The 16,070-nt window shown below is 33.5% G+C and overlaps 1 protein-coding gene across 1 annotated transcript in view; it reads right to left on the bottom strand.

The window, feature by feature from the left end:
* LOC106875974 (uncharacterized) overlaps nucleotides 1–1,925 on the bottom strand; it is a 37,918-nt gene extending 35,993 nt beyond the window's left edge. The window contains exon 1 of the mRNA XM_052971799.1: nucleotides 1,306–1,925. Within this exon, the coding sequence (XP_052827759.1) occupies nucleotides 1,306–1,398 (93 nt within the window). The 5' untranslated portion in view covers nucleotides 1,399–1,925. The remainder of the gene's footprint in view (nucleotides 1–1,305) is intronic.
* Between the last annotated feature and the right edge of the window lie 14,145 nt (nucleotides 1,926–16,070).

Genomic DNA, 16,070 nt, shown 5'->3' with positions numbered 1-16,070 from the left:
CTAAAACGTAGGAATCCGAAAAAATGTTTTTTAAAAAATGCATTTTTCCAAAGAGTGGTGCGAAATTGCATCAACTTCCTTACAGGTGTACTCCCACCTGGACTTAGTGTCTTAGGAAATTTTATTAAAAACACATTTCTTGTTGAATTTTTAGAAAAATATATTTCCAAAGGTGTAAATGACAATTATGCTGATAAAATCTTTAAAAATGTTTTTCTTTTATATTCAGAAAATAGCCCATTCAAGAACTTGCTCATAATCATTGAACAAGCTTAAAAAAAAAAAAAAGACAAATCGATTATTTACATTATTCAATTAAATAAGATTGCCAAATTATTCATTACCAATATGAAATTGGTAGTGATGATGAAATAAAATTTCTAAATTAACTTACTACAAAATAAAATCAAAAGTATTTAGTGATTAAAGTCGTTAACAAACTGGCATTAACGAACAATATGGATTGAAAATATAAGAAAAGTTGCTATGTGACGTAAGTGATCATGAATGAGCGATTGAATGGCTAAGCATTTCAGCAATATAATTGTAATCTATATCTTTGAAAACCTATATTATTAAAAATTTTTCATCGAAAGCTGTATTATTAAGATAGTTGTAAAGAAACAAAATTCAGAATTGAGGGACCTAAATTGAGGAACGGATCGAATCTCTGATTCGATCTTTCAGAAATCGATATGCCATATTGTGTTCCAGTTTTGTTCGAGTGTTTGCTTTCGTCAAAAGCTTTTTTGGGGAAAAAAAGGGAACTAATTATGTTAATTACTTTTTCACTTAAGTAAATCTTGTAAAAACCAAATGACAAAATTACTTCTGTATTAGCCCTACATTTTCAGATTATTCAGCTGTACCAATACAGATGAGCGAAGGTTGACAGGGTTTCGCAAGCTCAACAGTTTAGTTGACTACATAATGTATAAAATTATAAATTGATTCATAATTACATCTATAGAAGACAAACTTAGAACACGTCTGTAATTTACAGAAACGAAGAATATACCTTACAATTATTGTATACAATAAGACAAGTCACAGGTAACAAACAGTTCACATCCTAAATTCATAGTAATTGCTGTTTGGATAAATAAGTTTAGAGCAAAACTTTTATGCATCAAATTAACACCAATGACAATATATTACGTGTGGTTTGAAAGTTAAAATAAAATCTTCTAAACAAGTATAATGATAAGAAAAATAGTGTAAATAAGATACCATATAGAAAACTGGCATGGAGAGAAAAAAAAAAACTTCAAAATAATTGGTAGCTTGTATTTCTGCAGTACTTACAAGATTATCAGGCGTTACTTTTCCAGATGCTGGACAGTCTGTAGTTTCACCAGAATTCAGAGTAGTAAGCAAAAATATGAGGACAAAAATCATTATAACTTCTACTTCGAGTTCAGTCGAGATTAAGTCCTCAAATTAAGGTCACGACGGAATATCAAGGTAGGGCTAACAACAGAACATTTATAGTATTAGCCTCTTTCTCTTTTATATATATATATATATGTATATATCGAATTGAAGTATAGTGAAAACATTCAATTTTCACGGTAAATATAAACGATTATAAAATCTATTTTCGTGAAAGATGTGAATTTTAAATCATGTCCTGGGATACGTGGTTTAAATTGTCGCTACTCAAGGTAAATAGTTAACACTCCAGAAATACAAGTGAATTTCTATATCAGCTCGGTAAACATAACCGGATATAGAAGGGTTGGAATGAGAAGCATGTCGCAACAGATGCGGGCTGTATTAAAAAAGTGAATTAGAAAAGAAGGTGAAAGAAAAGGCCGTAGTATTTTATTCACTTTATCAAGTGAACCATAAACTTCACTACATTGGCCAAAAGTAGTAGAAGAATCACTTAGTAAATATACAAGAATGTACGTTTGTTGGCTTGGTGGTTTCAATCGGGGTCGTTATGGCCCTCAGGAGTCCACGTAAGATTTTTTTATTAAAATTTACGCCGTGGGGGGTGGGGGTGGATTAGTAACCGAGGTAAAATGAGTAATTTCTGATTTTCAGATTAACACCTGCACGATTTTCACTAGGGGGTTAGGGTTTTAGGGTCAGGGTTAGGGTTAGAGTTTAGGGTTAGGGTTTAGTGTTAGGGTTAGGGAATTCCGTCCCTAACCTTAACCGTAACCATAACCCTAAACCCTAATCCTAACCCTGACCCTAAAACCCTAACCCTAACACTGTAGTGAAGATCGTGCGGCTGTTAATCTGAAAATTTACCGAAATCATTACATTGCAAGTATTGCAGCATCATTTTTAGGGATAAAAACTGGTAAGCATAGTCGTTAAAGTTTAGAGAGTCTGAAAATTTGTCAGGTGACAGGTACTTTCTTTTTAAGAAATTTTTCCTCAACTTTGACCCAATATCATTGAAATTGCTAATAAAATATTTGAATAATATTTGGTGTTTAACAATTAATATCCTTTTCTCTGTTGGATTCCAAGTCAATTTTTGCCATACTAATATATAATTTGATAATTTTCAAATTTCAAAAAAAGATGTCTAAAACGGGGTAAAATGAGTAATGACTAATTTCAATTATTTCTTCTTTTTGATATATCACAAAAAGAGACTCTCCAGCAGATCGTGATGAAACTATAGATAATTTTTTATGCTGAGTTTTTTTTTTTTATTTAGTCAAGTTTGGTTAATTTTATATTGTGCCATTTTCCCCTAAACCTTTTTCATTTGACACAGTTATTTAATTTTTTTTTTGCATTTCTGTATGAGCCTGTTTTCTGAAGAAGTGAAATGGCAAATTTACCTTATCTTGTCTTACATTAAAATCTTGTTATAAAGATTTTAATGCATTTAAAGTCATTTGCTTGCATGGCTGTGTGGTAAGAATCTTACTTCTCAACCACATGGTTCTGGGTTCAGTCCCACTGCGTGGCACCTTAGGCAAGTGTCTTCTACCAAAGCCTTGGGAGTGGTTTTGGTAGATGGAAACTGAAAGAAGGTAGTATGCTCTGTTGGATGTTCAACATCAGTGCGCATGTACAACAAAGTCCATCTACCAAATAGCAGATATGATGTCATCATCACTGCGATACTGGTTCCCAGCCAATTTTAATTTTCATGTAAGGGAATAGATGATAGTCAGATGGAGTCACATCAGGAGAATATGGTGGGTGATCAACCAGTTCAAAGCCAGTCATACACAGTAGCCATTGAAACCAAGGACTTATGAGCTGAAGCATTGTCCTGATGAAACAGCACTACCATCATCAGTTTCCTGGGTGTTTAGTCTTGATAGTCTTTCATAATTACCTTAGCTAATTGGTATAGTACTCTCCATTGATGGTGTGGTCCTTTTGAAGATAGTTGATAAGCACAATGCCTTTTGCATCCCAAAAAACTAAGGCCATCACCTTCCCTGCAGATAAAATGGCCTTAGCTTTATTTGGAGCTGGTGAGGAGGGGTGTTTCCATTGCATGGAATGTCTCTTTGTCTCTGGCTCAAAGTGATCAACCCAATACTCATCCTGGGTTAGGAAATGCTCAAGGAAGCCAGCTGAATATGCCTCAAACAATGTTAGATTTTCCTGTGATATCATCAGCCTGGTGCACTTTTGATCAGGTGTCAGAAGACATGACACCCACTGAGCAGAACCTTCATTCATTGGACAGAATATTCTCAACGTTCTCATGGGATATGCTAGTAGCATTGGCTATTTGATTTATGACAGTTGCTTGTCATCCATCAGCATATGGTGAAAAATTATCAATGTTTTCCTTGGTGGTGGCAGTTGCAGAATTTCCAGACACTGGGTCCTCTTCAAGACTCTCCTTCCTGTCCTAAATTCAGCTTCCCACTTTTGCACTTTTGATAAAGCTGGAGCATCATTTCCTAACATAGCAACCATGTCAGCATCAATGTCCTTTGGGGCTAAACCCTTTTTCTGCAGGTACTTGATAACACCACAATGCTAAGTTTTGTCTGCTTTCAAGAGAAGTCACTACTAGTTACTTTTAAAGTCATCTTTAAACAGTCAGCTGACAGTTTACTGGGAAAGAAACAATGAATGTATTAATAAGAAGCATTGAAAGTAACGCATGCAAGATTTCACAACTCTAGCATCACTCCTTCATAGTCAGCCTAGGAACTTTCGAGCCTACCCTTGTAGTTATGCGATGTTATGGAAATATTAAAATACCTAAGATGTCATAGGTGAAATAAACATCAGAGATGCTTTGACCCACACAGAAATTGCAGCAACTACTCAGGGGTTTTGCAAGCTCTTTTAAGTCCATTGCAATACTGGAAATCCTTCCATATCATCAGCAGATATCTCAGGGTCTTAAGTGTTTCAATCCTTAGTCTGTATGCTTCACCTGAGTAGGGTTCCACTTGTGGTTTCTTATCAACAATAGCCATCTTGAGCTAGTTTCAGCCGCTATGCCTGTTTCCTTCAGTTGCCTGGATTCCAGACCTATCTTCTGCAGGAAATAGTGCACTGATCTATATGGAAAGCCACAACAGCTGACTTCATTGGTATATAAAATAATATTTATTTATAATAGGATACAGTATAATATTTTAATTATTAATTAAATTCTTACTTGACATGTTAATGAGTAAATTCTGCTTTACTTTAGAAAACTCTGTTAGATGGTACTGACAATTCTTTATTGATTTGGAAGATTTTTATTTGTAAGTGTCACAGGGAAGTGGTTCTTGGCTAAGTTTAATACAGGAAAATTTGTTTGCATTGGTAAGTGATAGAGAATTCCAAATTAGATAAAACTATCAAATTTGAGTGCCAAGGCATCATACATTTGTAAAATGAATTTACTCAAGTTGCAGAAATTAGGATCTTCATCTGGCCTTATCTCATTGACAGGAATTTCAAATATTCATAGTTTTAATTCATGACATTGTAATTCTTGAAGCCACTTTTGGAATTGATTCTAAAGGTTAAAACACAATGCAGGAGTAGCCTCTACTATTGCTTCAGATTTCTGTTCTTTTAGTGGTAGAAAAGTGTATAATGAATTATTTTGTTTTTCTAGTTGTCTGATAAACAATTGCAATATTGATTCAAAGCTCCTGATAGTGGCAAGGAGTGTGATAAGAAAATTATTTGGTCCTTGTAATTTCAAAATTAGATTGTTTATGTTAGTGATATCAAGCAAAAAATATCAAATTACATAAAGAACTTCGTTCTCAAATTTCAAGATGAGAAGGTCTTTGACATCCAAGAAGAGTCTCACTACATATTTCAGCAGATAGAAATTTGTGAGCTTATGCCATATGTTGAACCAGTGAAGCACAGATTTGTTACAATAATTCATTATGTAACACTTTGATGTCCTTCAAAAATTTATGGTTTGACAGAACTGGCAAGCTGGAGGGCTGCACCAAGCCCCAGTCATCTGTTTTGGTATGATTTCTACAGCTGGATGCCCTTCCTAATGCCAACCACTTTACGGAGTGTACTTTATATGGTGCCAGCATGTGTGCTTTTTGCATGGCACCAGCATGAGTGCTTTTGTGGCACCAGCATGAGAGCTTTTATGTGACACTGGAATGGGTGCTTTTTATGTGGTGCCTGTGCAGGTGCTCTTTACATGGTGCTGGCATGGGCACTGGCACAGGTGCATTTTACATGATGCTAGCATGGGTGCAATTTATGTGGCACCAACATGGGTAAATTTTGCATGGTGCTGGCATGGGTGCATTTTACATGGTGCCAACACAGCTGCATATTACATGGCGTTGGCACAGGTGCATTTTACATGGCACTGGCATAGGTGCCTTATATGTGGCACTAACATAGGTACCTTATATGTGGCTTTCTACGTGACACCGGTACTTGCAGGGTCATCGAGTGGCTTGCATGACAAGGATGTCTCAACTGAGAGAAGGAGAGGAACTGAGAGAAGTAACTCTGTGCCAGGCATGAGGTTGAAGTATGATAGCAAGTCAAGGATAGCTGTCTTACTACAGAGAAGATACTTGGTTACCCCAATAGGACAAGGAAACAGGGAGGTGGGAAAGTGAGAGAGAAAGAGAGAGTCAGTTGATCGTTCTACAATTCTTTCTTGTTTTAAAGCAACAAATACTTTTTGAGATTCTACCATGGATGATACTCTTTCTGTAAGTTTTTTTTTTTTTTTTTTTTTTTTTTTTTTTTTTGTGCAATGAATCTCTTATGGCTTATTTGACCTCAGATAAAGAACCAACAAAAAACAATCTTCACACCATGTATTCATACACTGATTTCAAAGTGAGTAACTCTTTATGTATTGTAAAGTTTGCTGTTATCTTACATACAGAAAATATGTCCACTTCTATTATATTTACAGCAAGTGGCGTTTTCTTTATTCTGTTTAGAAACTGTTCTGCATAGTGAATTAAAACTCTCAAACAATAATAACTTTCTACTGAGTTAAAATTCATGCAACAGCAACTATAACTTATTTAACAATCTTGTCTTTGTTTTGTGCTTTTACTTTCTGTGCAATTGATTCTCATACATCTTAACTTCCGTGTATTTTACCCAAGGCTTTTATTCATATTTGTTTGTTTTTAAATAGTTTACTGTTTGTATAAAAGATTATCTTAAAATGGTTAGCTTCTGAGTCATTTATTTATTTATTTTGATTTTTCATTTCTTTTATTATATTTCATATTGGTCTTCAGATTTGTACATTTTTATAAACTGCAACTGGTGAGAAGGTAAAACACATTTTCCATTCAATCAAAAAATAACTATCTTTCCATTTTGCATTGAATCACAAATTTCATTGATTACATCTTTTTGCTCCTTTATTCATGCTAGTCACTGCAGATGAAGTTGCTTTTGTGCTCTTTATAGTATCAATCTATACTATATAATAAAGAAAGCTGTTTGTTAATTAGATTGTAGTAAGTAACTTTTACTAAAAGAAAGTAATTATTAAAGTCTACACTGTCTAGAAAATTCTTAAAAATTCTAATTTTAATAGATTTTTTTAATCAAAATGTGATTTTGAAGTTTCTTTTATTATTCAAGATTTCAATTACTAAAACTGATTTGACTGCAAGATAGGCATTTTTAGCATTGAAATAACTTTTTGTCCTTTCTCTTTCTCATACCCTTCATGACATTACTTTCCACTGACATATCAATAAAAACATTTCTCCAAATTATATGTCTAATCCAGTGTCAGTCAAAATATGTTGATTCCAGTATCCTTTCATATTTGTTGGGTGTTTTTGAAGAAATAGAAAAGTGAATTTAATTTACTTATAACAAGTATAAAGATGTTTCATTTCCTTTCAAAAAATTTGATTGTTGTACACAGTGGGTTTTTAAAAATAAGCATTATTACAAGAGATTGTTATAGTACTTTATAAGTTCTAACACAATCTTTGAGCACTTGCAATTATTCTAAATTTATTTATTGAGCAAATAAGTACTATGAGATGAATAAAGGACACAAAGAGAAATTAGACGTAACATGAGAGTGTATGATGTCATGAGTTATATATATGAGAGCCAATATTTGAAAATATGGTTTTATGAGAGAAACATACATCTTAAGTTAATTCTAATAAGAATGTAACCATTACATCATCAATCTTTACCTATTCTAACTTCTATGATTAAAGTTATGAAATAAGAATTATAGTTAACAGGAAATTGTTCATATCTTATGGGTGTTTAGAATAATTTCTATTACACTGAAATGAAGAGATATTTTGATTTTTGACACAAGACCAAAAGTCTGTGAGAAGTTCCAAATACTTATTATTGTTAACACAAAAACGTTTTTTGCTTGCAGTGCAGGGCAGAGAAGAAATATACCAAATGAGTCAGTTCCTGTATGTCCATGAGTGATGTGTGTGATAGCAATGATGGCCGACTGTATCATCATCAAATTCTGTTGCCAAAGTTGAGTAGTGTAAGTTCCTGTAGCCATTGACCTTGGCTGTGATACAGCCACTAACTAGTCTCTGGGCACACCAACTACATATAACCAAAGGTGTCAAAGAAAAGCTGTTAATGACAATCCCATATGTAGTTTTATCACAATTTGAATCTAATGTTGAACACGTTTGTTCTATTGCTTTTGCTGATCAGCTATCTCCTGATGAAAAAGATTTCTTAATGTGTCTACCAGAGAGACCTGAATAGGTAGTTGTTTGCTGTTATCATTAATCCATGACAGAATCCTGTATTGTTGTTTATTTTCATTTTCACATCTGAACACAGGATTCAGACTGAGGTAATGAGTTGGTGTCTGGGATTTGGCCCATATTCCTGCTACAAGTTTCAAATTTGAATGTGGACAAAATTTTACCTGGCCTAGAATGTTCAGAATATGCTATTTTAGCATAATTGAGGAACAACATTGTTAGCTATGAGAGAAATAAAAACCAGCATTACGGAAAGATAATATTGATTTGAACATTTATCATAATAAGCATCATTTGGCACCTGTTTTCCATGCTGACATAGCTTAGCTAGTTTGATGGAATCTGGTAAGCTTTGTCATGGTTTTTATAGCTGGGTGCCAATCCTAATGCATAATTATATAACTAAATATTCTAATTTTTATTATCACCAGACCAGCAGATGCTGTTATACATAACTAGTCGCTTCCAATTCTGTCTTGATTGCACCATACTTTTCCATCTTGACCCAAATTGCTTAACTAAATCTGCCTTCCCATTTTTGGGGGTGGGGTGGGAGGCTACCAAGTGGTCTTTTCCAATCTCTGCATACCACTTGGCAACTATGCAGGTCCACCTATTGTCTGTGATCACATTAGTCACCGCTCCATTCTTAAATTATCTCATTTTGAATGTACTCTCATAATCTTAATCCTAGCATGAATCTTTTCTTGTCCCTTAATGTCATAGTCAATCGATGTTCTATCCTATTCATAGTAGCCTGTCTCACTTGTGTATAAGAGTGCAGGTAGGACTGTACTATTTTTTTATAATTCTTATTCTATAACTGAATAATTAGTTCTACAAGCAATGCATCTTTTCTAAAAGCAATGATTAATGCAACATAATACTACAAATTCTCTGGTTAACAAATGTTAATAAAATTCTTTAATGATGCCACCAGAAATAGCTCATTAATCATCATCATTATCATCATTTAACATCTGTTGTCCATGCCAGCACACTGGAAAGCTGCACCAGACTCCAGTCTGACTTGGCATAATTTTCTATGGCTGGTTGCTCTTCCTAATGCCAACCACTCCAAGAGTGTAATGGGTGCTTTAATATTCCTTGAAATCATGGAAGACATTAAACATTATTTAGCTGCAACTGAAAATTTCAAGTTGCCTTAACATATTGTAAACTGAGAAACTTTGATTAAAATGACACCCTTAGGGATGAGAATAGCCATTTTTTAATTGACTAATCTAGACAAAAAAAAAACCAAAAAAAACTCCTGGAGAGACAATTGAGAAACTTTAATTAAATTAAATATGGAATGTAAATGTCATAGCTAGTAGTAATTATCTTTAAAGGGTGGCTGTGTGGTTAGAAGTTTGCTTCCCAAAACCACATTGTTTCAGGTTCAGTCCCAATGCATGGCACCTTGGGCAAGTGTCTTCTAAAACCACAGGTTGACTAAAGACTTGTGAGTGGATTTGGGAGATGGAAACTAAAAAAGTCCATTATATTTGTATATATGTGTTTGTTCATCATCAGCATTTGACAACTAGTGCCGGTCTGTGCACATCCCTGTAACTTAGCGGCTTGGCAAAAAAGACTGATAGAATAAGTACTAGGCTTTAAAAAAAAAAAATAGTATTGGAGTAGATTCATTTGACTAAAAATTCCTTGAGGCAGTGCCCCAGCATGGCCACAGTCTAATGACTCAAACAAATAAAAGATAAATGATGAAAGATGTTAAATGAAATTATATTTTGAAGTAAACAAAGGTTTTATTCACTACAAATGTTGATTTCAGCTTTACAGAGTTGTCTCAAAATTTTAAAAATTAGATACATTTGTGTAGCAAACAGAAGGAACCAGCAAATGTTTCCACACATATTAAAAAGAGCTGTAGTAGGTATTATGTGGTAAATTCCTAAAGTGCATTATAATCCGTTTCCTGCTAGACACAGTTTACATGGCATTTTTTTGTAAATAATTACCAGCACATGTAATCCATTCAACTTCTGGTCGTTTATCATGTATCTTTTATATTTTACTTGATTCAGTCATTAGACTGCAGCCATGCTAGAGAACTGCCTTAAAGAATTTTAGATGAACACATCAACCCTAGTACTTATTCTATTGGACACTTTTGACCCACTACCAAGTTATAGGGATGTAAACATACTGACATTAGTTGTCAAGCAGTCATGGGAGACAAACACACACACACATATATGATGGTTTTCTTCCATTTTCTATCTACCAAATCCACTTTCAAGGCTTTGGTCAGCTGGAAGCTATAGAAGACACTTGCGCAAGATGCCACACAGTGGGACTCAACCCAGAATCATGTGGTTGGGAAGCAAACTTCTTACTACAAAGCTATGTTTGTATGTTTAATATCAGCTAGATTGATTGTAGGAATTATAATTATTGTTTTGCCAGAGGAATTACAGTTGCATTCATGTTTCAACATTGATTTTGTGTATAGACATACTTTTTTTATTGATGTTTTTAAAGGTAATATCTTCCAAGAATTTGAGGCCTTCAAGTTTTCTTTTTTTTTTTCTATTAATTCTCTGAGAAATATTCATATGTAATTGCACACAATCACAACAGTCCAAACCAATTAAAGAACTGTAATAAAGAAAAATGTGGAGAATAAAAACCCTCCGAACAATTTCAAATAATAAACAAAAGTTACATCTTTCAAATTTTAAAACTATTCATTCTGTTTATTTTCAAGATCTTTGACATTGATAATGTCCCTTGTGATTCTACAGCAGTCCATTTATCAACACACTGTTTTCTGATGCAGAGATTAAGGAAATATATTTTCAAGACACTTATTTCTTGATGTCCTAAACATATTGGATGAATCTTGAAGTTATTTTCTGCTTTGTTTAAATCTAGTTTGGTCTTCCTTATTATTAAATTCCTATAAAACATCCTAGATGTGAATGGGTTTATAATGGAAGATCAACAATTTTATTTGTATAAGCCAATAGATCTACTGGTCCTCATCATCACTGATTGATGATAATGTATTATAATAGCAACAGAGATGTAATAACCACATATAATGCAAAATCAGAAGTTGGTGTGTTTGAAATAGATAGAATTAATGACCAGACAGTCATAAAGTTTAATATTTTTTTTTTTTTAGTTAAATAATCAAACAAACGAGATTTTAATAATGACTGGTAAGTTTACTGCTGGTCTTAGAAAGTTGTTCATTTGCAAAGGAAAAAAAAAAAAAATGAATTCCATGATATAGAGGTTGTCAGAATTTATAAATTTATCACAAAAACCAAATCGTAATCAATTATAAGCCTTTGAAATTTATTAAAAATAAAACAAAATGCCAAAATTCAATGACTGGTGAAAAAATAGGAAACAAGACTAAGTTTATTTGAGAAATAAAACTAGGTATAAATTTTTTAAAAAATGTTAGGAATATACTGATGAAAATTCAAAGCAGAAAACTATCACAGAAACATAACTAATAATGCAACTTGCACAGTTTTTAGCCATGATGATTACAGATATTTCCAGTAACTAATATGTTTGTTGGTGGATGTTTGTTAATATACAGATGATGTGATACCAAGATAATAGGTGTTGATAAAGTGAGTAAAGAAATTATGATGCTGACCAATCTAATCTAAATATCTGTTAAATTAATGATTATCAATACAGGATTGATAACAAAATATTACTTAAAGCAGGAAAATATCATAAACATTAAGTGCAACACATTTTTCAATTAGATTTGTATAAAAAATTGCTTCTTTTCATATTAGACTCCACGAAAAAGTCAACTCCATGTCTGAATTCATTCCAATAAAATGCAACTCAGTAATTTAGAATAAGAAGTAATAAACATTCAAAGGAATCCCTAATATAGGGCCCTAAAATCAGCAAACTTCATTCTCCAAAAAAGAATGAATTTTACCAGCTTATAGTTTACATAATGTATATTTTACATGACCCACGCAGTATAGATATCAACTTGATATCAATAGGTATATCTATTTATATAATGGACGGCTGAAGGGTGGGTCACTGAGAGAGTTTTTTTTTTTAAAGCTTACAGTGGGTAATGAAGCTCAGTTACAGAAGTCTGACAATAATATTGGGCTTTTTTTTATAGCTTGGTCAGAAGAGCAAGTGCCCTGACCTGACTTTAGCAGGATCTTTCAGATGGTGAAATTACTAAGACTGATGCATGACTGCAGGAAAGCAATTCTAGTGTTGACACACTATTTAAAGAAAGATTGGGCCTAAGTGGTTGGTGTTTAATAGCTGCAAGGTGAGACAGTAGAAATGATACAAAGAACGGAGACAGGGATATCAAGTAGACCTGGGTTGAAGTGCTATGTCACCAGCTAGAACAGAAGTGGTTGAGTGTTAGTGAGTTTTGGCCAACCAGTTGGATGTAGTAAAAGCTGTGTGTATGTATGTATGTATATATATATATAGAGCAATAGTAGCACTGGCCTAGATTTGGAAGCAGTATTTTGTATTGGCATTATTTGAACTTTGTAGAACCATTAAATTATGGATTCATAAACAAAACAACATCAGTTGTCAAACAGTTGTGCTGCATAAAACACAAACATAATGACATGCACACACGTACAAAGAAACATATCTATATGTTGGGCTTCTTTTAGTTTCCGTCTATGAAATCCACTCATATGGTTCTGGTCGGCCCAAGACTATAGTAGATGAAACTTGCCCACTTCAGAGTGATTTCTGAACCAAATATTCTGGTTCTGCGAAGTAAGAGCAGTTTTAGCTATACTAAGTATATTGAGTTACCATGGAAGACCATCAGAAACTGGGGACTTACAATTTGTCAAGACTTTAAGGGTTTAAATTACATATTGTCCCCAACTAGAGAGGATGTTTTAGAGAGTTTCAGCTGCTGAAAATTGCAGAAGTTTGATGTCAGGTGTTGAAGTTATATGTGGATGGCCTTGGAGCACATCAGAATTGATAAAGAGTGTGTCAGTAAGGGTTCTGAAAATTTTGGAAGTGAATGAACTTGCAGGTTGAGTGATACACAAAGATATATTTTGCTATTTTTCATAACAAACCTTGCAAAAGTTGTAGTGGCATGTAAAGGCCACCCAGTTAGTGGGTACCGCTTTTCACATACTAGGTATCGTAAGTTATGTGCTTGGCCTGCTCTGCAAGGGAGTGTTAGTGAGTTTTGGCCAACCAGTTGGATGTAGTAAAAGCTGTGTGTATGTATGTATGTATATATATATATATATATATATAGAGAGAGAGAGAGAGAGAGAGCAATAGTAGCACTGGCCTAGATTTGGAAGCAGTATTTTGTATTGGCATTATTTGAACTTTGTAGAACCATTAAATTATGGATTCATAAACAAAACAACATCAGGGGCTTTAGTTGTGTGAGGGAGATGGGGGAGACCTGCCAAAGAGAATGGTCTGGGGTCACCTGCTTAGCTATCTCAGATGGAAGAAAGGTGAAGTACATTTGTAGTCAGAGACAAGTGGCATAAAATTGGCAGAACTCCAGCTGATTTGAAGTGTCATAGGTTGGATGTTGTGCAGTATTAGGATGTGTAGAGTGGTTTCTTGATTAGGTAGTGTGTTGGATAATCTGATGAGTGCAAAGACAGTCACAGTTTGGTAAAAGCTGAGTTTGGAAGTGAGAAAGCGATGAGGAGAGTTGAGTGTCTTTATTAGTCATGGATACAAGTGATGGTATTAACTGTTGCAGCAGAGTGTTAAAAGATTTGGATTTTGTAGCAGCAGCATAAGTAACGGGAAAAGAGGGACTGTGCTGAGAGTTGTGAACAATGAAATAAAGGATAAGTGAGATAGATGCCATTAATACTGAATGTAAGATTAACAACTGTTTTGAGACAGAGAGAGAGAGAGAAAGAGAGACAGTATATACATATATATATATATATATATATATATATATAAAAGAAAAAAAAAATGCTAAAACCCTGTGTAAATTTGAGTTGGTCATAAAACTTAAAATTATTCTGTTTCTTTAGAGAAATATCATTAGTTAATTTAATTTGTTTCAGAGGCAGCTTTGTTCAAGAGACCTAAGAATAAGTGAAAGAGAGTGAGTTTCATATACTGAATGAAAACCAATTGAATTCCAAGTTGTACTTTGTTATTCCTAAAATTAGGTAAATTTACATTCTATTACAATATGAAACAATTAGATAAAACTTCCCATTGCATATTTGTATCATTTAACTGTTGCATAATCCTATGTGTTGATAAACTCAAGAGAAAAAATATTACATAAAATGCAAAATAATTATAGCTGTAGGAATTGTAGAGGGAGATGAATCAGATTGAAGGAAACCAATTTAGCTCAAAATATAATTACATTGTTTCTTCTGATGATTGGCAATAATTGCTGCAACAAGAAAACATTCTAAATCTGGCAGGAAAATGGAAACTATAAAAAAAAACTCTTTTCTTCTCTTCTTTATTAAAACAGGTTTTTACAGAATGCATTTAAAAAAAAAAGGGTTTTACAATAGTAAAAAAATCGATAATAATAATAATAATAATAATAATAATGATGGTGGTGATGATGAATGATGATGATGATGGTAATAAAAATAATAATAATAATAATAATAATAATAAAAGGATAAATGGTAGCTTACTGAGATGATGGTAGTTGCAGAGTAGGTGGAGAGTGGAAGAAACAAGAGTAAATTACTTTAATGTTAGAAATAAATACAAACAAGCCAAGTAGCAGGTCAGCTAGATTTAATATTTTTTTAGATTTTCAACAAATTTTTGATTAACAGACAGGACTTTTTTTTTGTTTTTTTAGGAATGTGAAAGATGACTAGGAAGTTAAAAAAAATACTTATGGTAAGTGAGGAAAAAACAAAAACAAAAGCCGAAGAGCTGTTTTGGTTGAGATACAAATGGTTGATGTCAACAGTTAAATTGTTCCATAGGAGAAGTTTTAGAACTGTTATAAATAAAGAACTAGAGTTATCAATCATTTCTGGAAACAAGCACTTTTCACTACATCTCTCATAAAGCGTAGGATTCATAAGAAGAGAGATGGAGGATTCAGTCATTCCTCAGAAGGAAACAAGCGAGTTATTCCTACCAGGAAATAATATGACTGATCATAGTTATTCCTCATCTTGTGTATGTGTGTGTGTCTTTTACTGAATTATTTTTGAGATTTGAAAACATAACTGTCATTCAAAATAATATACAACAGCGTGAACAAAAATAAAAAGCTTCCAAAGTAACTTTAGCATATTTAGACACAATACTTCTGCAAATAACTTCCATTGAAGCATGATTTTATTACACTGCCCGTGAAAGAGGGAAAATTTTCAAGCATCCAACTACACAAGTCTTCTGAATTCTAATAACCAGAAGCGATTTACTTCAGATAAAGATTAAAATACTGATGGAGAAGGATTTTAAGATCTCAAGAGAATACTATAACCTTAACAAAATTAACCCAAGCAATACCAATATGATGTAGAACATTTCATATATACATATATATTCTTTTATACATTTCACCCCAAAGGCTGTGGCCATACTAGAGCACTGCCAGTGTTATCGCCTTTCAATGGCCATTCTTCTGTAACCGGCTTTTGATAAAGAAGGGGGTTTGATAATGCTGCCCTCTTTTGGGTTTCTTGCCATGATGTAGGTTCATCTGAGACCTTGGACAGCAAAAGATTAAGTTGTTTCTTGAAAACACCTATCCCTACTCCATATCGGTCTCTAAAATGTTTTGGCAAGATACTAAATAGCTGTGGGCCTTTTGAATCCCGAGCTATTGCAGTACATGGTTTTCACTCTAGATGGGATGGGTGGGACCTTTGGAACAGTGCAGTGATGTCCAATTTGGGGGCTAGTATA

Source organism: Octopus bimaculoides, chromosome 11 (genome assembly GCF_001194135.2).
Source record: "Octopus bimaculoides isolate UCB-OBI-ISO-001 chromosome 11, ASM119413v2, whole genome shotgun sequence".
Lineage (NCBI taxonomy): Eukaryota > Metazoa > Mollusca > Cephalopoda > Octopoda > Octopodidae > Octopus > Octopus bimaculoides.
This window is presented reverse-complemented; position numbering and strand designations above follow the sequence as displayed.